Below are 22,261 nucleotides of genomic sequence, written 5' to 3'. Positions count from 1 at the left end.
ACTGTCTGCGAAAAGCTATCTGCGAAAGCCTTGTCGCAAGAGCATGCAGAGGCCCTTAGGCAACCAGCTTACTGTACGTTCCCCCCCCAACAGACTTCTTTTTCAGTTGAACTGTACAGGTTATAGGTCACATTAAATGTGGGGAAAGTTCTGAAATTATTTAGCGTGGTCTCATTTTTGTTTTTACACATCAGAAAAACAATTTTAACGGGGGGTGTAGACTTTTTATATCCACTGTACAAGTATACACACACACACACACACACACACACAACTTTTCATGCAAAAGGAAGTGGAGAGGACGAGGACAGGCTCAGGCAACGGGACACGGGGGAGTTTTAGGGCTTCAGCATGCAGCAAAAGTGTACTGTACCTGGGTCAATGAGAACCTCCTGAGCTCCTGAACACACACACAAAGAGAGACATGGATAGAAACAGACAGCCTGGTTGGGTTCGTTCTGCACTCAGCCTTTCAGCACTGTGATACACAACTTCAGCAGCGTTCGGACAGATTTATAACATGTTTATCCTCCAAATTTATCAGGATTCAGACGTTATAAATGAGATCAACGTCCAGAATGAGGCTGAGGTGGACTTCTTGCTCAGTACGCATGAGCCTCATAGCTCCAGTGGGTTAGACGCTAAACATGTCTCGCCAGATCAAACCTACTGCTTTAAAATCTTCAAACTGTATGGCGAGGATAGTGTGCAAAAATCTTCAAATAACTTTTTACTGTTTACGCAATTAAAACAAGTGCCGAAACGTACCAGACCAGACTGTCGTTATAAACGTTCACCATGTTAGAACATTAATAGAAGATGTGAAAGCATTAAAACACACTTTGTTAGGGTGCTGCTATTTTAACACCAACAGTCGCAAGTGGAGTATTTTCATCCTTTTGTTTTCTCTCAAAACCAGCCAAAAGGAAAATGAGATTATATACACATCTTCCACTGTTACTCATTCAGAAACGATCACAGATTTCATCGAGTGAAAATTCTTCCGACTCCAAAAAGGAACGCTCTCGTTGGGGGAAAACCTGCCGAGGAGCCCCGCCTAACATGGTAAGACGCCATCTTGACAACACAAGCAAACAGAAACAAACCCCGAAACTGAGCGACACTGCTAATGAGAAAACAGCATTCCAGCTGGCAGAAAAAAAACTAAAAACATTTCCATTTTAACTCCTGTAATGATTTCACGATGCTTCGAATTATGTCTACAGTAATTAAAAAAAAAAAAAAAAAGACTTGTCTTTTGCATATTCATATACGTAAGGGCACGGAGAATTTTTTGGAATGCAGAAGAATTTATTATCCCCTCTCTGTAACTGTTGTTTAGACAGCAGAGCTTGCAATAAGTACACGATAGCAGAAACGCACATGACTTCACCATAGGTGGAAGTAACAGTTCTAATGCAGCGCAAAAAATCTAAAACGGGAAACAGCTGCTGGACAAGTAGATTTAACAAGAAACCAGAGCCCATTTTACAGACTGCTGAAAGATAGAGAAGAGAAGCAAATGAAGGAAGTACAAATCTTCATAAACTAAGAAAACGCCTATTAGTTTCATGAAAAGTTTTAATCATTTTTTTAAAAAAAGGGATTTTTATTTCATAGGATTTTTTTTTTTTTTCACGGTCCGGTTTCCATCAAATCCTGCGCTCTGATTGGCTGGCGAGCGAGTCTGTATCCTACAGTACGGACCTCTGGCGACTCTCTCGTTCACGACAAAAATTGCGACCGTTTGTTAACATTTATCTTTTTGATAACATTTATTTATAAGATTATCAAAACCCTTATGAATTTTTGCCAGCATTTCTCAGCATAACAGCATTAATTTTACAGCATGGATAGTGATAACGACAGTGTTCACAGTGAAAGCGAGTTTTACTACCCTGAGGAAGAAGAAATGAAAGAAAACATTTCAGGAGAAAGCTAAAAACCTCTAACTGTTGCCAACGCCGAGCAAAAACATGGCTGAATACTGAATGACTCCTATTTGTATAAATAGGGGACTACATAGGCGGCAAAATGTAGTTTTTTTCCTGCCATGGAAGTGCACTTGTATACCGAGGAGGAAGCCATTTGCCTTACAGCCGTGAATGAGGATTCAAAATGGCAGCTCGGCTCAGCGCAGCTCGGTTTTCCCTTTCGGGCGCTCTCGTTTTCTGTTAGAATTTAGTCAAGAAAAAAAAAAACGAAGAGAAGCAAATAGAGGAAGTACAAATCTTCATAAACTTTAAGAAACCGCCTATGAGTTTTATGAAAAAAGTTTTAATCACTTTTAATAAAAGGAATATTTTTTCCATCGGACAGTATATTTTCCTCCAACCTTTACAAGTGTGGGCAAAAAATATTATTGGTTACAAAGAAAATGAAACAAAAGGGTTTTGTTTTTTTAAACTTAATTTTTTTTTTTTTTTTGTTAAGTTGATCCAAAAAATAATAATTGGGGGTGGGGGGGAATAAAATCTCAAAATTATCATCGGAAAATCTAATCGTATCATGCCTAATATTTTGCTTTCAAGATTTACTCTGTCAAACTTGCATATTTAAAAAAAAAAAATCAATAAAAACGTGTCTTCCACATAAATCTACGAAGTTTTATTCCATGCTTTCGGACCGACAGTCCATCATAAAGGACAGAATGGTTCAATGTCAACAAAACTAGTTAGTTAATAATAAAACTAGTTTGTTGACCTTTCTAAAAACACATGATCCGTTCGGTCCCTCAGGGACCGTAGGTCCGAAAGCGTGGAATAAAACTTCATAAATTGATAGGGAAGACACGTTTTTAACTGACTTAATAGGATTCCCATATACAAAAAACTTGACAATTTAAAAATCATCAATATAAATAAACGTCATGCCCCTGCGCTTGAACAGACCAAAGAAGCGACAGCTCCGCCCTCTTGATTTCTACTGGCTCACAAAGTTAAACTGGTGGGACGCAAAAGTAGCCACCCATCAGAAGCGAAAACACATCGTTAACTTCCCGCACCCTTTCTTGGGCTGGAAACAACTCCAGAGCTATCCACCCTCTTCCACATACTCGAGCAGGGGAGAGAGAAAAAAGGTATGCCCCCTACCCCCATCGCCCAGTTCAGCTCTTTCGACTAGTGGTCCCAGATGGCTGTGTGATCATCTGGATTCGAACCTGTGATTCCTGTCCTCAGCCAATGAGAATGCAGAATGAGCCGTGCATACAGCCGATACAAAAGCAGCTCATGGATGAAAATACAACACTTGCGACATTTTTCAGTTAAAATACAGACAGACGTTACTTTATCAAAATCTATTTAAACACCACACCCCTCAGACAGGACCTTTAACTCTATTCCAAAATCCCGACCATCACAGGTTTGTGAAAAGGCTGAAGACGACAGATAAAGACAGACAGACAGACGCGAGGAGAAGCAGCCTGAGCATCAGTCAGATTCATGTGGTTAGAAAAGCAGTGCACACACGTTTTTAATATGAATCCATCAGGAACAGGATGGTGACAAAAACATCACTCTGGTTCAACTTTACCGATCATTTCCGGCTCACAGACAAGCTTCAGGAATTCAAATGGCATTAAAATGAAATTTAAAAAAAAAAAAAAAACCCTCACATCTTATACCACCCCGATTCCAAAAAAGTTGGGACAAAGTACAAATTGTAAATAAAAACGGAATGCAATGATGTGGAAGTTTCAAAATTCCATATTTTATTCAGAATAGAACATAGATGACATATCAAATGTTTAAACTGAGAAAATGTATCATTTAAAGAGAAAAATTAGGTGATTTTAAATTTCATGACAACAACACATCTCAAAAAAGTTGGGACAAGGCCATGTTTCCCACTGTGAGACATCCCCTTTTCTCTTTACAACAGTCTGTAAACGTCTGGGGACTGAGGAGACAAGTTGCTCAAGTTTAGGGATAGGAATGTTAACCCATTCTTGTCTAATGTAGGATTCTAGCTGCTCAACTGTCTTAGGTCTTTGTCGTATCTTCCGTTTTATGATGCGCCAAATGTTTTCTATGAGTGAAAGATCTGGACTGCAGGCTGGCCAGTTCAGTACCCGGACCCTTCTTCTACGCAGCCATGATGCTGTAATTGATGCAGTATGTGGTTTAGCATTGTCATGTTGGAAAATGCAAGGTCTTCCCTGAAAGAGACGTCGTCTGGATGGGAGCATATGTTGCTCTAGAACCTGGATAGACCTTTCAGCATTGATGGTGTCTTTCCAGATGTGTAAGCTGCCCATGCCACACGCACTAATGCAACCCCATACCATCAGAGATGCAGGCTTCTGAACTGAGCGCTGATGACAACTCGCCACACTTTGCCACAGTCCATTTTAAATGAGCCTTGGCCCAGAGAAGACGTCTGCGCTTCTGGATCATGTTTAGATACGGCTTCTTCTTTGAACTATAGAGTTTTAGCTGGCAACGGCGGATGGCACGGTGAATTGTGTTCACAGATAATGTTCTCTGGAAATATTCCTGAGCCCATTTTGTGATTTCCAATACAGAAGCATGCCTGTATGTGATGCAGTGCCGTCTAAGGGCCCGAAGATCACGGGCACCCAGTATGGTTTTCCGGCCTTGACCCTTACGCACAGAGATTCTTCCAGATTCTCTGAATCTTTTGATGATATTATGCACTGTAGATGATGATATGTTCAAACTCTTTGCAATTTTACACTGCCGAACTCCTTTCTGATATTGCTCCACTATTTGTCGGCGCAGAATTAGGGGGATTGGTGATCCTCTTCCCATCTTTACTTCTGAGAGCCGCTGCCACTCCAAGATGCTCTTTTTATACCCAGTCATGTTAATGACCTATTGCCAATTGACCTAATGAGTTGCAATTTGGTCCTCCAGCTGTTCCTTTTTTGTACCTTTAACTTTTCCAGCCTCTTATTGCCCCTGTCCCAACTTTTTTGAGATGTGTTGCTGTCATGAAATTTCCAATGAGCCAATATTTGGCATGAAATTTCAAAATGTCTCACTTTCGACATTTGATATGTTGTCTATGTTCTATTGTGAATACAATATCAGTTTTTGAGATTTGTAAATTATTGCATTCCATTTTTATTTACAATCTGTACTCTGTCCCAACTTTTTCGGAATCGAGGTTGTACATAATTTACTGTTTCATAATAATTAGGTTCATATCCACACATTTTAAAACGGCAATATATTTTGGACCTCTTTCCCAAGCCGATTACATAATATCACTTTCTCGGTTATATTTTCTGGGTTTTTTTTTTTAAAACAAATCTCCTGAATCAACAGGCTTCATTTATCAATCTTTTCATACACAAAAATTGCGTCAATGGATTTTCATGAATTCAGGCCAAACCGAACTAAAATTGTCCGTCAGCATCCCGAAACGCTGATTTTCTTCACCCCCACGTGCACCTGCTCATCACCTGTACAAGTACAAAGCATACTCCTGCAAGTACAGCTCATTTGCATTCCATGACACCCACAAAATTCCATAAAAGGTCAAGTGCACAGAGCTGGGAGAACAAAATGAACAGAGTAAAGGTTGAAAGACAAGTTATTTTGACTCACTCCTGCAAAAAAAAAAAAAAGTGAACAGTTATTCTGCCAAATCGAGTCATACAGGAGCTGATAGCGACGAGGCGCTGAGCACCAAGTTGTCTATGAGCCATGTACTATGAGATTGAGTAGAATAACTATTTTATTCTATCCACATTCACTGGATTGAGAAACGGAGCTTTTTTTTTTGCAAATTCGATAAATAAAAACTTCATACAAAACGTCCGACAAAATCATTACCGCTTAGAATGTAAGCAAACTGGTGAAATGACAGGAGCAATTTGTAAAAAAAAAAAAAAAGCAATATTCTTGAAAAAAAAAAAGATACGTTCTTACCATCAAATACTTTTACTCCATATTTTACTGCTTTTTTTTTGGGGGGGGGGGGGGGGGGGAGTTTGTTTTTGAGTTTTTATTTTGTCCTTGGTTGGTTCAGCAACACGCTCCAGCATTTTGTTTTTCTTTACTCATGATATACGAGCCGATATCCTAGTAGTAGAGCAGCCAATCAGAGTGCACAACTGCTCATATCCAGGGAACGTGGATAGAATAAAAATCAATGATATACAAATCAGAAGAAAAAGTGCAAAAATCTTCTGTTAGCTGAGGCATTTGTTGACAACCTGTTGTCCACCATTTCCTTCTTTGTCGTAATTGAACAATTCATCTTGCTTTGTCGAGAATATTCCATTTATTTATATCTGTATTTATCCTCTCAGGGCTTTCCTCAGAGAGAAAAAAATAAAAAATAAATAATTATACATATAGCAGCCTGGCCTGGAGGGCCCCAAAGGCTGCTGGGGTGGTCTGGAGGCATGCTCAAATGGTGCAATCTGGTGGCATCTAGGGACGATTTTAGCACAATTCATCATCATTAAAATTGCTGTTTTTTACCTTGACAAATGTACAAGGGGCGATATTAAAAGGGCAAAATCAGATTTGAATCGAAAACACTTCATAGCACATCTTCATTTTCCAATTCCATGATGCCAGGAACAGAATCAAGGTCAAATCACACAACAGCGCTATCTAGTGATGAACGCCGAGAACAAGATTTTATGTGCAGCTGTGAATGGCAGTCAGTGCACGCAGCAAAACCATTCATTTCACCTCTGGGTTGAGTATCAGGATAGTCTGGACAGATATTACAATAGCTTCCTGTTTCTATCCTTATTACTCATTTTCAGAGGGGAATAGGAGATATTTAGGTGCAGAAAGTACTCTGCATTCTTCAGTTTATGGTATTGATTTTTTTTTTTGTGCGCGTTTGCAAGTGACAGTGCGGCACTGACACTGCACAGTGCAACAGAGCGCCACGCATCTGCACTTTGGTGAAAGCCCTGATCTACTATAATTTATTCCTTTTTTTTGTTTTTAAACTTAACCTACATTTATCTATATTTTACTCTGTACTCCAGCTGCTGCAACTCCTTAATTTCTAAAACTAATAAAGGAATATCTTCATTTTATTTACAGATTTGTGTTGCCTCACATCCATTTTCTTGCTCTCTCTCTCGCTCGCTCACACTGTTTGTGTCTGTCTCTCTGTCCCTCCCTCCTTCTCTCTGTCTTTGCAGACTGTGGGTCTCGCCCCGTCTCTCGGCGTACCTCTCTTGCCCCATCCGTCTCTCGGCATCCGTCTCTCCCTCGGCGTCCGTCTCTCTCTCTCGCTTGCTCTTGCCCTGCCTCTGTGTTCGTCTCACACAGAGAGAGCGAGCGAGTCTCGCTCTGTCTCACGCTCTCCCTACATTTATCTATATTTTACTCTGTACTCAAGCTGCTGCAGCTCCTGAATTTCTGGAAGTAATAAAGGAATATCTTCATTTTATTTACAGATGCGTTGCCTCACATTCTTTCATTTTCATATTGTCTAATTAATCCCAATAAAGCACCTATTTTTCACTCAAGGTTTTGGGTGATGCTTTTAATCCCAGAACTCGTGATCTCACATAAAGACTCCAAAGCTCTTCTGTTCTACATGTCGCTCTGAATAAGGGAATAAACATCATAGAAACAAGTCATTTATAAACCTGAGCGTGTATTCCAGAGAGAAAAGTGCAGTAATCATGCAGATTACACGATCTGAAGGTGATCGAGTCGAGGTTTATAACTCTTAGTCCTCGTTTATGTAAATTCTCTCACACACACGAGCACCTTTTTCTCATTTATTGGATTTTTTTTTGAAGACCAAATGACGTGTAAACACTCAAGAGCACTTTATGAATTAATTAAATTTGCATTCAGCTTGATAAATAAGGCTCGCTGGATTAAATAAAATCGAACGTACTTTGGTGAAAGTGCCTTTATTCAGGACTGCACAGACGTCTGAGACGCAGGTCAAGAAAATCAGCGATGCAAAAGATACTACAGCTTCTAAGGATCAAAAATAAATAAAATCGTACAGAGTCCACTTTTGGTCTGATCAAAGTTTCTATAAGGTCCATCTCTCTGAGGCCGAGCCGAACATGTTTTGGACACTTTTCGGGCCACAAGGTTCAGAATCGGAATGTGAAATAAACAGCCGCCGGATCACGAGATAAAATCTGACAGAGTTTCATGTTCAAGCCGGTATATTCTCTGATCTTCGCCCGTGTTTAGTGATGGACCAGATGAACGCTGAAGCGACTGCGTTCGCGGTTTCACTAACCCGAGGTGTACTCGAGTCTCCGAGATGCGTTAAAAGGATTCAGTGTTATTTTAAGCCGTTTTTATTTTCCGTTCAGATTCCGCGAGCTTTCATTTCGCAGCAGGTTAAAAAGCAGGTGTCGTGCTGAGACCCAGGGTATCTGCACATTTCTGATAACCAAAAATAATACTTTTTAAGACCATTTTAAGACCTGTGAGAATAAAAAAAATAAGACCACTACCACAGGGAAAAAAATATTTTAAAAAAAAAATCAGACTCTAGGCTATTATGGTCAAAGCATATTTATATTTTAATCAGTGCATCTCCAGTTTACGAACAGAATCTTGTCTTTCCCACAAGTAAACGATTTTGCATATTCAGAATCAGGGAACACTGCCCTGAAGACGGTGCCCACGTCTTCATTCGAATTGTAGGAGTGGTGTCGGTCAATCGTTTGCAGAACCCGCAGTATTTCAGCCTTAAGTGTAGCGGTCGAGGCGAAAGTACCGAAGGCACTTGTGCTGGGAGAAGTAGGCACCGAAGGGAAAGTGGGCTTTGCGCAAACATCTGCATGGGAACTGTTGTTACCTGACTGGCGGCAAAGCGTTTATGCTTTTCCCCTTTCATGTGAGCGTCAAGGGCAGTAGAGCCCATTGTTCCCAACTTTATGTCTTTCTTGCAGAGTTTACACCGAGCTTCATTTTCGGACGTTGCTTTTGACAACCAACCGCTATATTTCTGGTCCTCAAGCCACTTGTCCCTAAACTTACACTTCCCCATCCTACATGTCTGCCACGCTAAAGAAACCACTTCTTCGTCTTTTCCCACAACACTATAAGGACAACACTGCCCCCTAAGTGTTGTGTGACGCCTGTACTTTTAGGTACAGAGCGGTCTTTTTGCCATCTTGTTACACGTTGACGTGCGCTGTTTGAACAACGTTAGCACGGAAAAAAAAAAAAGTACAAACAGATTTTTGTGCCCCGATGAAATTTAATGCCACCCATATGAAAATGAATGCCACACTTCGAAATATTAGCAAAATATAAGGCTATGTAAGGCCTTAAACGCCATATACTGTATATCAGACTTTTTCAGATTTTTTAAGGATCCGCGGACACCCTGGAGACCTCTATTCACATTCGAAGTCACTCGATCATCTATATTTTACACACGCGTGACTTCAAAAGACCTGAATTCTAATTCAGAGAGTTAAAGTTGAGGGCCTGAGCATGCTGGGATTCAAACCCACAACCCTCTGATCACCTGACCCAGCACATCCCTGGAGGTGAGAGCCACAGCGTTATGAAGGAAACCTGGATCAGGACTGAGGTGGTGATGCACTGACCTGGACGGTGTCTCTTGCCGCCATCTGTTGCCGTGGAAACGACAGGTTTGCGTGTGCTGCCCTTTCCAGCTGTGCCTCCTGGGTAATGGATTATCACAGAGGCTGAGCAGAGACCCTCCAGAGCAGCTGAGAGAGAGACAGACCAGAGTGTGAAAAAGAGAGAGAGACACACACACACGTTTAAAAAAAAAAAAGACAGCGCAAGAGACTGACAGACAAGTGTGTAAAAAAAAAAAAAGAAGAGCGAGTGTGAGAGACACACAAAGACAGAGACAACGGTGAAAAAGAGACAGAGACACACAGAAAGAAGTGTGAAAAAGACACCGACAGACAGAGAGAGAGAAGTGTGAAAGAGACACTGACAGACAGAGAGAGAGAGAGAGAGTGAAAAAGACACAGGCAGAGACACAGAGAGAGAGAAGTGTGAAAAAGACACAGGCAGAGAGAGAGAGAGAGAGAGAGAGAGAGAGAGAGAGAGAGAGAGAGAGAGAGAGAAGTGTGAAAAAGACACAGGCAGAGAGAGAAAAAAGACAGGCAGAGAGAGAGAAGTGTGAAAAAGACACCGGCAGAGAGAGAGAGAGAGAGTGAAAAAGACAGGCAGAGAGAGAGAAGTGTGAAAAAGACACAGGCAGAGACACACACAGAGAGAGAGAGAAGTGTGAAAAAGACACAGGCAGACAGAAAAAAAAAGACCGACAGACAGAGAAAGTGTGAAAAAGAGACAGACAGAGAAAGAGGCCAACACAGAGCGCGAGAGACACAGAGAGAAAGACACAGAGACAGTGTGAAAAAGAGACAAAGTATGAAAGAGAAAAACAGAAAAAAGTGTGAAAAAGAGACAGCGTGAAAAAAAGTGTGAAAGACAGACCAAAAAAAAAGTTAGACAGAGAGAAGTGTGAAAGAGAGACAGACAGACAAAGTGTGAAAAAGAGACAGACAGAGCGAGAGAGAGACACACACACACAATAAAAAGCAGAGTAAGTATGAAAGAGAGAAAAGAAACAGAAAAAAAAAAAGTGTATTTAAAAGACAGTGTGAAAAAGACAGACAAAAAAATAAATTAGTTAATTAAAAAAACCAAACAAAAAACAGACAGAGAGATCCGGAGAGACCGATGTTCATTTTGTTTCATTTAGTAAAAAACCTGATTGGACTCGGTTCGGTTCTTACCCCCCAGCCAGAGGAAGTCGTTGACGGAGCGCAGCAGCTCGACGGCCATGTGGTAGTGGACCAGAGCGTCCTGGATCATCCCCGCCTGCAGACACAGGTCCCCCACGTGCTTCCTCATCCGGCCCTGACAGCGCTTCTTATAGTGCCTGCCAGCAACAAGAACAACACCTTCACTCAGCCACTCCGCAAACACCACCACGGGTTAAATCACAAACAGCTCGGGAACACACAGCTGCCCAACAGCAACGTCTACACAAGTGTCTTTTCTCAGGGAAGATGAAGGACGAGACACCCACAGACTAAACCCTCGTCTTTCTCCGGCTTAGTCAAGGAAACGGAACGGATGAGGGACGGCTGGAGGATTAGCAGGACGGAGGAGGAGGAAACGAAATATGGTTATGAATGTAAAGACGGAAATCAGCTCACCTTTTCACTCCAGACAACAAACTCACACCACAGTGGGGACGAAAGCAAAGAAGAATGACAAATAAACAAACAAATTAAAAAAATAAAAATATTGGAAAGGAGGGGCTTGAAGAAAAAATAAAACACATTCCAGACTTGTGAACTTTATACACACACGAAGTGATAAACCTGAAACATTATTAATGCGCATTTGAGGAACCGAGGAACTCACCTGCTGTCCGTGTCCAAGCCAACAAAGTCCTTCTTCTCAAACGGGACGCACAGGAGCGGGATCTTATCCCCGGATTTATCCGTAGCCCGGTCCAGCCTTTTGGACTCGAGGACGATGAAGATGGACTGGATGAAATCCTCGATGGTCTTCTCAAGCTCAGGGCAGTTGTCATACCCAGGGAAGAAGGCCACGTCGGGTCGCTGGAGCTCTGTCGTGGCGTGTCCGCTCAGACCGAACGCGAGCAGGCGAGAGTCGTACAGCGCCGGTCCGAGTCGCTCCTTCATGGCGCGGAACCTCTCGGACGTGAGCGCCCATTCGCTCCCTGCCGCCGGACACCAGGCCACAGCCACCAGCCCCACGGCCCTGCGGTGCGACTGGAACTCACCCCACTCACCGTTCTCGGGGGCGTAATGGTGCCGGTAGCGCACAGACAGCGAGCGCTGGTTGTCTCCCACACTCACCTGGCACACGCTCGCCACACGCTTGTACACGCAGAAGAAATCGTCCTCGGGTACGGCGCCCAGCGGCTGCACCAACACCAGCACCGTCTGGTGATCTTCAGCGCACTGCAGGTAGTCCGGCACGCTCATGACGGAGAGTCTGAACTGGTGAAAACGAACACACATCACAAAATAAAGATCACAAGGCTTGATGATAAACTTTAAGAAAAAAAACATTTTTTTTTTAACCTGATCCGATTATGGTTCAGGACGAAATATTACCGGTGGGGGGGAAAGAAAAAAAAAAAAAACTAATCACGATCTTTGTGATGTATCATAAAACTGTATCGTGATATCATTCATCATGATACAGATCTGAGATCATTGTATCGTCCAGCCCTCGGGTCGATGATCCCTTTGCTTTGGTATTATTACATACCGGACTCTTGGGGCCTGTGCATGCTCTTGCGACAAGGCTTTCGCAGATAGCTTTTCGCAGACAGTTCTAGTTTATCATTGAGCGGGGAGTAATAGGCGTGCGCGATGTTATTCACCACCACAACGCAAGAGGGCGCGAAGTTGCGAAATCGCTAGGAGTAGTTGGTGGGTGTGGTTAGTGGAGTGTTTATCCTCCGGTTACTTATAATGACGAGAACTGGAGTCGTATAGATGTACGTACTTCCTCACTTCCTCGATCAACCGCTCTTCGTGCTGCTCCATCTTCGCTCGTGTTTTTAAAAATGGCGGTCGTGAAAACAAACCAAACCGGGAAAGTAGGGAAGCGGAAGTGCGTGTACAGCGGATGTAGAGTGGACCAATCAGAGCCCTCTTGTCTGCGAGGCTTCTGCGGTGGTCACAATTTTTGGGAGGTGCGCGCAGAGCGTCTGCGAAGGTGGGGGGGCTACGCAGACACTATCTGCGATGCCGCCTGCGAGGACTGGGTTGTCAGCATAAATTGGCCTTTACGGTCCTTAAAGTTGGGTTTGATTTTTAAGTCATATCCGGTACCAGTCAAAAGTTTGGGAACGCCCTCTAATTCAGTGGGTTTTCATTATTTTCAAATGTTCTGAATTGTAGATTAATACTAAAGTCATCGACATTATAAAGAAATATATATGGAATTATTTGATAAACAAAAAAAAAAAAAAAAGTGTGAATCAAACCAGAATGTTTTATATTTTAGATTCTTCAAAGTGGCAGCACGGTGGTGTAGTGGTTAGCACTGTCACCTCACAGCAAGAAGGTCTGGGTTCGAGCCCCGTGGCCGGCGAGGGCCTTTCTGTGCGGAGTTTGTATGTTCTCCCCGTGTCCGCGTGGGTTTCCTCTGGGTGCTCCGGTTTCCCCCACAGTCCAAAGACATGCAGGTTAGGTTAACTGGTGACTCTAAATTGAGCGTAGGTGTGAATGCGAGTGTGAATGGTTGTCTGTGTCTATGTGTCAGCCCTGTGATGACCTGGCGACTTGTCCAGGGTGTACCCCGCCTTTCGCCCGTAGTCAGCTGGGATAGGCTCCAGCTTGCCTGTGACCCTGTAGAACAGGATAAAGCGGCTACAGATAATGAGACGAGATGAGATTCTTCAAAGTAGGCACCTTTTGCTTCGATGACAGCTTTGCACACTCTTGGCATTTTCTCAGTCAGCTTTACGAGGTGGTCACCTGGAATGGCTTTCAGTTTACAGCTGTGCCTTGTCGAGAGTTCGTTTCTTGACCTCTTAATGTGTTTGAGACCATCAGTTGCATTGTGAAGAGGTAGAGCTGGTATGCAGTGCCTTGCAAACAAGTATTCATACCCCTTGAACCTTTTCACATTTTTCCACCTTACAACCACGAACTTAAACGTCTTTTATTGAGATTTTATGTGATAGACCAACACAGAGTAGCACAATTGTGAAGTGAAATGAAAATGAAAAATGGGCTTCAAAATGTTAAACAAATAAAAATCTGAAAAAAAATGTGGTGTGCATTAGTATTCATCCCCCTGTACTCTGATACCTCTAAATACAATCCAGTGCAATCAATTGCCTTCAGAAGTCGTCTAATTAGTTAATAGAGTCCTACTGTGTGTAATTTACTCTCAGCATAAATACACTTGTTCTGTGAAGGCCTCAGTGGTTTGTTAGAGAACACTGAAGAACAAACAGCATCATGAAGACCAAAGAACTCACCAGACAGGTCAGGGATAAAGTTCTGGAGAAGTTTAAAGCAGGGTTAGGTTATAAAAAAATATCCCAAGCTCTGAACATCTCAAGAAGCACTGTTCAATCCATCATTCAAAAATGGAAAAAGTATGGCACAACTGCAAACCTACCAAGGCATGGCCGTCCACCTAAACTGACAGAGCGAGCAAGGAGAGCACTGGTCAGAGAAGCAGCCAAGAGGCCCATGATCACTCTGGAGGAGCTGCAGAAATCCACAGCTCAGGTGGGAGAATCTGTGCACAGGACAACTATAAGTCGTACACGCCACAAATCTGGCCTTTTTGGAAGAGTGGCAAGAAGAAAGCCATTGTTGAAAGACAGGCATAAGAAGCCATGTAGGGGACACAGCAAACATGTGGAAGAAGGTGCTTTGGTCAGATGAGACCAAAGTTGAACTTTTCGGCCTAAATGCAAAGCGCTATGTGCGGCAGAAAACTAACACTGCTCATCACCCTGCACACACCATCCCCACTGTGAAACATGGTGGTGGCGGCATCATGCTATGGGGATGCTTTTCTTCAGCAGGGACAGGGAAGCTGGTCAGAGTTGATGGGAAGATGGATGGAGCTAAATACAGGGCAATCCTGGAAGAAAACCTGTTGGAGGCTGCAAAAGACTTGAGACTGGGAAGGAGATTCACCTTCCAGCAAGACAATGACCCTAAACATACAGCCAGAGCTACAATGGAATGGTTTAGATCAGGGCTTTTCAAAGTGTGGGGCGCGCCTCCCCTGGGGGGCACCAGAGCTCTTCAGGGGGGGTGCAACGTGAGGAAAAATAAACCAGAATAAGTTACTATTGCGGACATTTAGCGAACTTCAGCTAGCCTTTACCAGAGACAAAATGGATCGATTTTTAGTACCTAAAGCTACAGTGAGTGAGGAGACAGAGTCTGGGCCAAGCAAAAAAACAGACCCTCCAGGATGTTGCGATTTGCAACTTCAACGCAAATTCAACCAATCCCCGCGAATTCAGGGCGGTGTTGCAATTATATCCAATCACCGCAACTTTCCCACAAATTTGACCAGTCGGTGTCGTCTTGAGGTGATGTCGACAAACTACCTTCCGCCTTACTTCCGTGTATACGTACGTTCAAGAGAAGCAGCATGTGTGCAGTGTTGCCAGATTGGGCGGTTTTAAGTGCATTTTGGCGGGTTTTGAACATATTTTGGGCTGGAAAACGTCAGCAGTATCTGGCAACACTGCATGTGCGAGTCAGTGTTTATATAGACTTAAATTCTGTTACTGAAAGTGTGTGATGTTTACAGTGAAGGACTGTGCGCACTTTACATTTTTTTTACTTAATACAAGAAATTAATGGATGCCAACATTTTTGCCAAAATGGTATTTTATTTTCCATTGTTTAGGCAGCTTCAGCATCATACTGTGAGATTCTGTTCAAATTGCTTTTTTTTTTCTTCTATGAAGCCTGAGCCATTTATTTTATTAGTTTATAATTGTTTAATTTAGTCTTCAGGAGAGACTGCCTGCACACAGTACTAGTATTAATAGTTTTTTTTTTTCTTACATGAAAGCTGAGGCATTTATATTATATTTTAAGGTAACTTCATGTTGTGCTGTGAGGTTCTCTGCACTTTAACTTTTGAACCAACAGGTGCATTTGGATAAGTAAAGCCTATTTTTCTGCATTTTTGTAGTCCTGGTAATCTTTTATATTGGTAAAGTTGTTTATAGGACCATTTCTCAGTGTCTTTTTTTTTAATCAATAGTTTTTCAATAATAACTTAATATTTAACATATCACTCAATTTTAATCACAAAAAGAGAAAATCGCAACAATTTCTCGCAACTTTCACTTCCTCCCGCAATGTAATCGCAACAAAAACCTAAAAAACACCACAGCTTTCTGGAAAACCCCCGCAACATCAGACATTTTAGCCCGCAACAATCACAAAAAAGGCCCGCGGAATCCTGGGGGACTGGAAAAAGAAGGAAGTATGACCACGATTATTTAAAGTTTGGATTTGCATGGACTGGATCTGAAGATGCTCCACTGCCACAGTGTGGTGTCTGCCAATGTGGTGCTAGCTAACGATGCTATGAGATGTTTAAAATGTGTAAAACAAGATGTTTTAAAAAGCACAGATGTTTAAAATGTGAAAAATAAAAATGTGTACAACCATTTTTTAAAAATACGAATGGAACATTAAGTATAGCAACAACAAAAATTGTAAGGGGGGGCGCTGTTGTCTATTTGCTCTCCGGGGGGGGGGGGGGGGGGGGGGGGGGGGTGACTCTCCCATACTTTGAAAACCCCTGCTTTAGATCAAAGAATATTCATGTGTTAGAATGGCCCAGTCAAAGTCCAGACCTAAATCCCATTGAGCATCTGTGGCAAGACTTGAAAATTGCTGTTCACAGACGCCCTCCATCCAATCTGGCTGAGCTTGAGCTATTTTGCAAAGAAGGATGGGCAAAAATGTCAGTGTCTAGATGTGCAAAGCTGGTAGAGACATAACACAAAAGACTTGCAGCTGTAATTGCAGCAAACGGTGGCTCTACAAAGTATTGACGCAGGGGGGGCTGAATACTAATGCACACCACATTTTTCAGATGTTTATTTGTTTAAAATTTTGAAGCCCATTTATCATTTTCGTTTCACTTCACAATTATGTGCTACTCTGTGTTGGTCCATCACATAAAATCTCAAAAAAAATTTAAGTTCGTGGTTGTAAGGTGGAAAAATGTGAAAAAGTTCAAGGGGTATGAATACTTTTACAGTGAATGGCCCCATTTGAGTACTGCTCTAATCCATATTATGTCAAGAACTACTCAACTAAGTAAAGAAAAACGACAATCCATCATTACTTTAAGAAATGAAGGTCGGTCAGTCCGAAAAACTTCAAGAACTTTGCAAGTATCTCCAGGTGCGGTCACAAAGACCATCAAACATTATGATGAAACTGGCTCTCATCAGGACCGCCCCAGGAAAGGAAGACCTCGGGTTACCTCTGTTGCACAGGATAAGTTCATCAGAGTTACCGCAAGTTAACAGCACCCCAGAATGCTTCACAGAGTTCAAGTAGCACACACACTTCTCAACATCAACTGTTCAGAGAAGACTGGGTGAATCTGGACTTTACGGTCGAATTGCGGCAAAGAAGCCACTTCTAAGGAAGAACAACAAGAGGAAGAGAATAGCTTGGGCCAAGGAACGGACATTAGACCAGTGGAAATCTGTCCTTTGGTCTGATGAGTCCAAATTTGACATTTTTGGTTCCGATCGCCATGTCTTTGTAAGACGCAGAAAAGGTGAGCTACAGTGAAGCACGGAGGAGGAAGTGAGATGGTATGGGGATGCTTTGCTGTTGGCGATTTATTCAAAATCGAAGGCACACTTAACCAGCATGGCTACCACAGCATTCTGCAGCGACATGCCATCCCATCTGGTTTGCGCTTAGTGGGCCCATCATTTGTCTTTCGACAGGACCATGACCCAAAACACACCTCTAGGCTATGTAACCAAGAAAGAAGGTGATGGAGTGCTTCGTCAGATGACGTGGCCTCCACAATCAACCGATCTAAAGCCAGTTGAAATAGTTTGGGATGAGTTGGACCACAGAGCGAAGGCCAAGCAGCCAACGAGTGCTCAGCACCTCCAGGAACTCCTTCAAGAGTGTTTCAAGGGATGACCTCATGAAGCTGATCAAGAGAATGTCAAGAGTGTGCCAAGCTGTAATCGAAGCAAAAGGTGCCCACTTTGAAGAATCTAAAACATATATTTTGGTTTGATTATTAACATTTTAAAGTTTGCTACAGGGTGACCCAAAAAAAAAAAGTTTACACTTGGTTGATTGCTTGTATAAACACCAATTTAGGTCTCTTTAACTTTGTTCAATGCTCCAATGATTGCTGTTTAACTCCTAATTCCACTGCTATGCTCTTTTCACTCAACTACATGTGCTTTGTTTGAAAATGAAGAAAACTTCTGCTGTGCCTGAATTACTGCGTGCCGGACTGTCTCCTACAGAGATTGCAACACAGCTAGGAATATCAAGATGCGCAGTGTACAAAATTAAAAACAAGTTAGAACGCACTGGAACAGCCAAAAGAAAGCCTGGATCTGGTCGCCCTAGGTCTGTACGGACAAAACACATGATTAACAAGGTTAAACGACGAATCAAGTCCAATCCTCTCAGGTCCATGAGAAAAATGGCTTCTGAGCTTGATGTCAATCCTTCCTCAATGCAACGACTTGTCAAGAATGACCTTAACATGAAGTCCAGGGCCAGGGTGAAGGTTCCACTTCTTACTAAAGCTCAAAGAGAAGGTAGGGTGAAACAGTCCAAGGCATTGTTGAACAACATCAAGCATGCTGCACCAGGTCATGCGATCTTATTCTCAGATGAAAAGATCTTCACTGTCAATGCCATATCAAACCGAAGAAACAACCGATGGCTTGGAGTTGATCCCACAGATGTACCTGATGCTGTAAAGTATGCCAACACTACAAAGCACCCAGCTTCAGTCATAGTTTTTGGTCTCATCTCCTCAGATGGCAAGATGATGCCTCCAGTTTTCATTCCCTCAAGTGTATGCATCAACACTGAGGAATATCTGGACGTTCTGCAGAAAAAAAGTCAAGCCATGGATCCAGACCAACTACCCTGATGGGAATTGTATGTTCCAACAAGATGGTACCCCTGCTCACACTTCCAAGAGGACCCAAGAATGGTTGAATGCCAACCTGGAGGCATTCTGGCCCAAGGATATGTGGCCTCCCCAAAGTCCAGATCTTAATCCACTGGATTATAGGATCTGGGCAACTATGGAGGACAGTGCCTGTAAGAAGCCCCACCCTTCTGTACCAGCCTTGCAGAGGTCTGTTCTGAGATCTTGGAACTGGATGACAGCATCCTACATCAAGAAGACTTGTCAAGTTTTCCGTAGTCGTCTGGAGACTGTTATGGCAGTCGGAGGAGGACACATCGAGAAGTAGAATCTACAGTGTATGCTGTTTCTAATGATGGGCAATTCCATGTAAATGTCAACCTCACCATGCAAAAATAAAGCAACATGTAATACATCAAAACCACTCCCAGAGATATCACCTAGGCCTGTATTTTACAGATGTGAATAAGTTGAACCAATTTGTAACCAACCTAATAGGTCACTGTCAGTCTTTCTTATAATGTAAAACCCAAGCTAAAATCAACTTTGATCATGTACAATTCTATATTATTGCCACAAGCCACAGAAATGTATGCAAAAATCCACAAAACAGCAAAACAATAGCCATCCTAAATATTATTTAAGAACTTTGATAGTTTTAGCTGATATTTAGAGTTTTTCAAAGGGTTATGGTGGTTAAATTGCTGATTTTCTAAACATATGCCATGTCTATTTCAGACGCGTCACATCCGTAACGGAATTTCGTCACATCCATAACGCTGACTTTTCCTTCCGAAACTCTGCATGAAATACAAAATATTTTAAACAAAGATTTTTTTTAATATTCACCTTGGACCCCCCTATCAAATGGATATCTCCGTTTCGACATTAGGTTTACAATTTCACAGAGTTTGATAAAAATGTACAGTCACCCAAGAAAAGTGATACTTTTTCTGTCACATCCATAACGCATCTTTTATTGGCATTTTCTGGCATGCCCTAGATGTACTATGGGAATTGTTCTTGTTCTATCACTTCTCCAGTATGGTACAGCCTTAAAATATGCAACACCTGTTTAAATACTGGGGGACAATAAAACATGCACTGGGTCATTTGTTGCCATTTTGAGTTCAAGTGTCACGTCCATAACGCTGGAATTGCTCTGATGTAGCTATAGATTGTTAATCAAATTTGTATTAGAAGCTGAGATACATGGTGTTGGAAGTTTCATTTATGAAAGTGGAAACCTTTTTTTGGGTCACCAATGATTCCTGGTGTTGCTGCATAGTCTTGAGCAGGGGTGTAGTGGGCGTGGTACGTAGGGGTACGCCGTCCACCCACTTCTCCCGAGGTGACAATTCCCCTGCTGGAAATGGTGAGAGGATGCAGGGCGCGAAGCAATTCGGTCACGCATGTTTGCTGGCCGTGAATGTGTGACCTGCTATGACGCTACAATGATTATGTGTGTGCTTGAGACAGCAGCCCCTCCCCTCTCTGCTCCCTCACTGGCCCCAGTTGGCATGGCGACGGGCCTGAACAGGAGCGCTGACTCACACAAGATCTTGTCAGTTTTCTGCTGTTTTTTGCTCAGGAGCAGGCCCCGAACAACGACGAATAACTCGAAAACGAAAGCAGCTATTCACAAAATTCTTTCACAGTGAGCGCTACAAGGGTCTCCTGAATACACTGATGTAATTTTTTGTCTGTAGTGTTAAAAATGTGGACACTAGAGCGAGTTAAAAATGAGTGACTTTTCTGTCACGTTTATAATGGGTGTCAATGAGGCCTCTCGGCTGCACTCTCCTCAGTTTGAGGCTTCTCATTCAAAAACTGTAAATCCTATCGGTTAGGTAGACACATTGTGTGAATCAGGACAAGTGTGACTACTACTTTTGAGAAAATCATGTCTGAAGAGTGAAATTTGTGGCTGAAAACACAGTTTAAGCGAGAAAGTTTGAGCTATTTTTTCAAGCTCTGTACACTCTAAGTAAATGAGCTCCACTGGTGTGTAACGCAATAGACACCCATTATAAAGCCGGATTTTCTCCCGGAACCCACATGGTGTTTGAGCCGGGACTGATCCGAAAGTGTAGAACCTAGCAGAAAAGTTGAATGCCAGATCCACAGAGGAGAAGTTTTCCTACGTTTTAGAGTTTGAATCACGTCTCTAGGTGAAAGCATGCCAGAGCAGTGGATGTTTGAAAAAGTGATTTTTTTTCAATTAATTCCATAGAAATGAATGGGGTGGAGCCGGCCCCGCCTCCGCGGTGGGGAAATGGGGCGAGGGAGAGGAACAGAAGGAGAGAGGGGAGGCGTCCCGAATCGCGTACCCCCACTTTAAAAATCTCCACTACACCACTGGTCTTGAGTATTAATTTACAATGTAGGAAAAAATAAAAACGTAGAATTTCAAGGTGTTTCCAGACTTTTGACTGGTACTGTAGATTACTCTTAAAAAGCTTTAAAATGGTATTTATGAATGAATGAAATCTGAGGGCTGTCACAAATGGCCCCTTGCTTCCTTCATCAGTGCACTAAACACACACATTTACACTTAAATCCCTGTACAGAACCCTTCCTGTTATAATCAGATTGTTTTTATTCCTATAAATAATATATTTCAATACAATCTACAGCCACAATAACGCTAGCTATGCAATAACCTGCCGTATTAGCAAGGCCGTATGTCAAGATTCGGCTCAACATCCTACCTCAGTACACTCCATTCGGTACAAGAGTATAACACTGACTACGCCCTACGTAGTGCACTACTCCTAACAGAGCGCCGTTTGGGATTCGGCCCTAGCTATTCCCATAACGAGCAAAACAAACGCGCCGCTGTGAATAAACACTGACAATTCAACACAAATAAACAGCAGGCACGACTCCTTACACACTCCCCGAGTCAAATAACAAGAATAATCAGTAAAACAAAGCGGAATTTAGGAGAATATTTCACTTACAGAAGGAAGCGTCCGCTTTCCAAAACAAGCAGCTTTTCTTCGGTGGTTTTTCCGGACAGTAGATTGTTGCTATAGCAACAGCGCCATCTTGTGCTCATGGACCTGGCCTTCATTCATTCAAGTTAATTTGTTTGTTGTTTTATTTTTAGTTATTTAGTAAACGATTACGTAATTAAAGAGGTAAGTGATTACTTAATATCTATTTATTTATTTAAATTGATCAATAAATTCGTTCATTAGTTTGCTTTCCTTTTTTAAATGTATTTATTTGTTTTAATGAATTAATATTTTTGCTTTATTTTAAATGACTAATTTGTTTGTTTCTTTGCTTGTTTGTATGTTTTATTTTAGTTATTTTAATCAATTAATCACACAATAATTTGATTAATTAATTACTTTGTTTATTTGTTTGTTGCTTTTATTTTAGCCGTCGTTGTATTTTATATTTTCAGACAAGCAAAGAAATAAACGCATAATTAAATACTTACTTTACATGTTGCTTTTATATTTTCATTCGTGTACTTTTTGCCCTATTTCTACACACTGAAGTATATATTTTGCGTTTTGTGCTGCTGTTTTGTTCTTTCCGTCAGAAAGTTTGTTGTTTTGTCTAGTAGAGTGGGGTAATACGCCCCCCGGCCTGTTTTACCCAAAATAACCACCAGATGGCGCAAAGTTACATTTCTA

At 42.1% G+C, this 22,261-nt stretch overlaps 1 protein-coding gene across 3 annotated transcripts in view; it reads right to left on the bottom strand.

Annotated features, from left to right (window-relative positions):
* trappc9 (trafficking protein particle complex subunit 9) overlaps positions 1–21,621 on the bottom strand; it is a 448,582-nt gene extending 426,961 nt beyond the window's left edge. For 2 of the 3 annotated variants that reach the window (XM_060915374.1, XM_060915376.1), the window contains exons 1-4: positions 21,575–21,621; positions 11,343–11,947; positions 10,706–10,851; positions 9,536–9,661 (exon numbers count right to left, since the gene is read on the bottom strand). In XM_060915374.1, the coding sequence (XP_060771357.1) occupies positions 9,536–9,661; positions 10,706–10,851; positions 11,343–11,932 (862 nt within the window). In that variant the 5' untranslated portion in view covers positions 11,933–11,947; positions 21,575–21,621. The remainder of the gene's footprint in view (positions 1–9,535; positions 9,662–10,705; positions 10,852–11,342; positions 11,948–21,574) is intronic. The other variant, XM_060915375.1, reaches the window with a different exon arrangement.
* Between the last annotated feature and the right edge of the window lie 640 nt (positions 21,622–22,261).

The sequence above is a fragment of the Neoarius graeffei genome, chromosome 2 (genome assembly GCF_027579695.1).
Source record: "Neoarius graeffei isolate fNeoGra1 chromosome 2, fNeoGra1.pri, whole genome shotgun sequence".
Lineage (NCBI taxonomy): Eukaryota > Metazoa > Chordata > Actinopteri > Siluriformes > Ariidae > Neoarius > Neoarius graeffei.
Note: the sequence above shows the minus strand (reverse complement) of the source record. Positions and strands in the feature narration are given on the sequence as shown.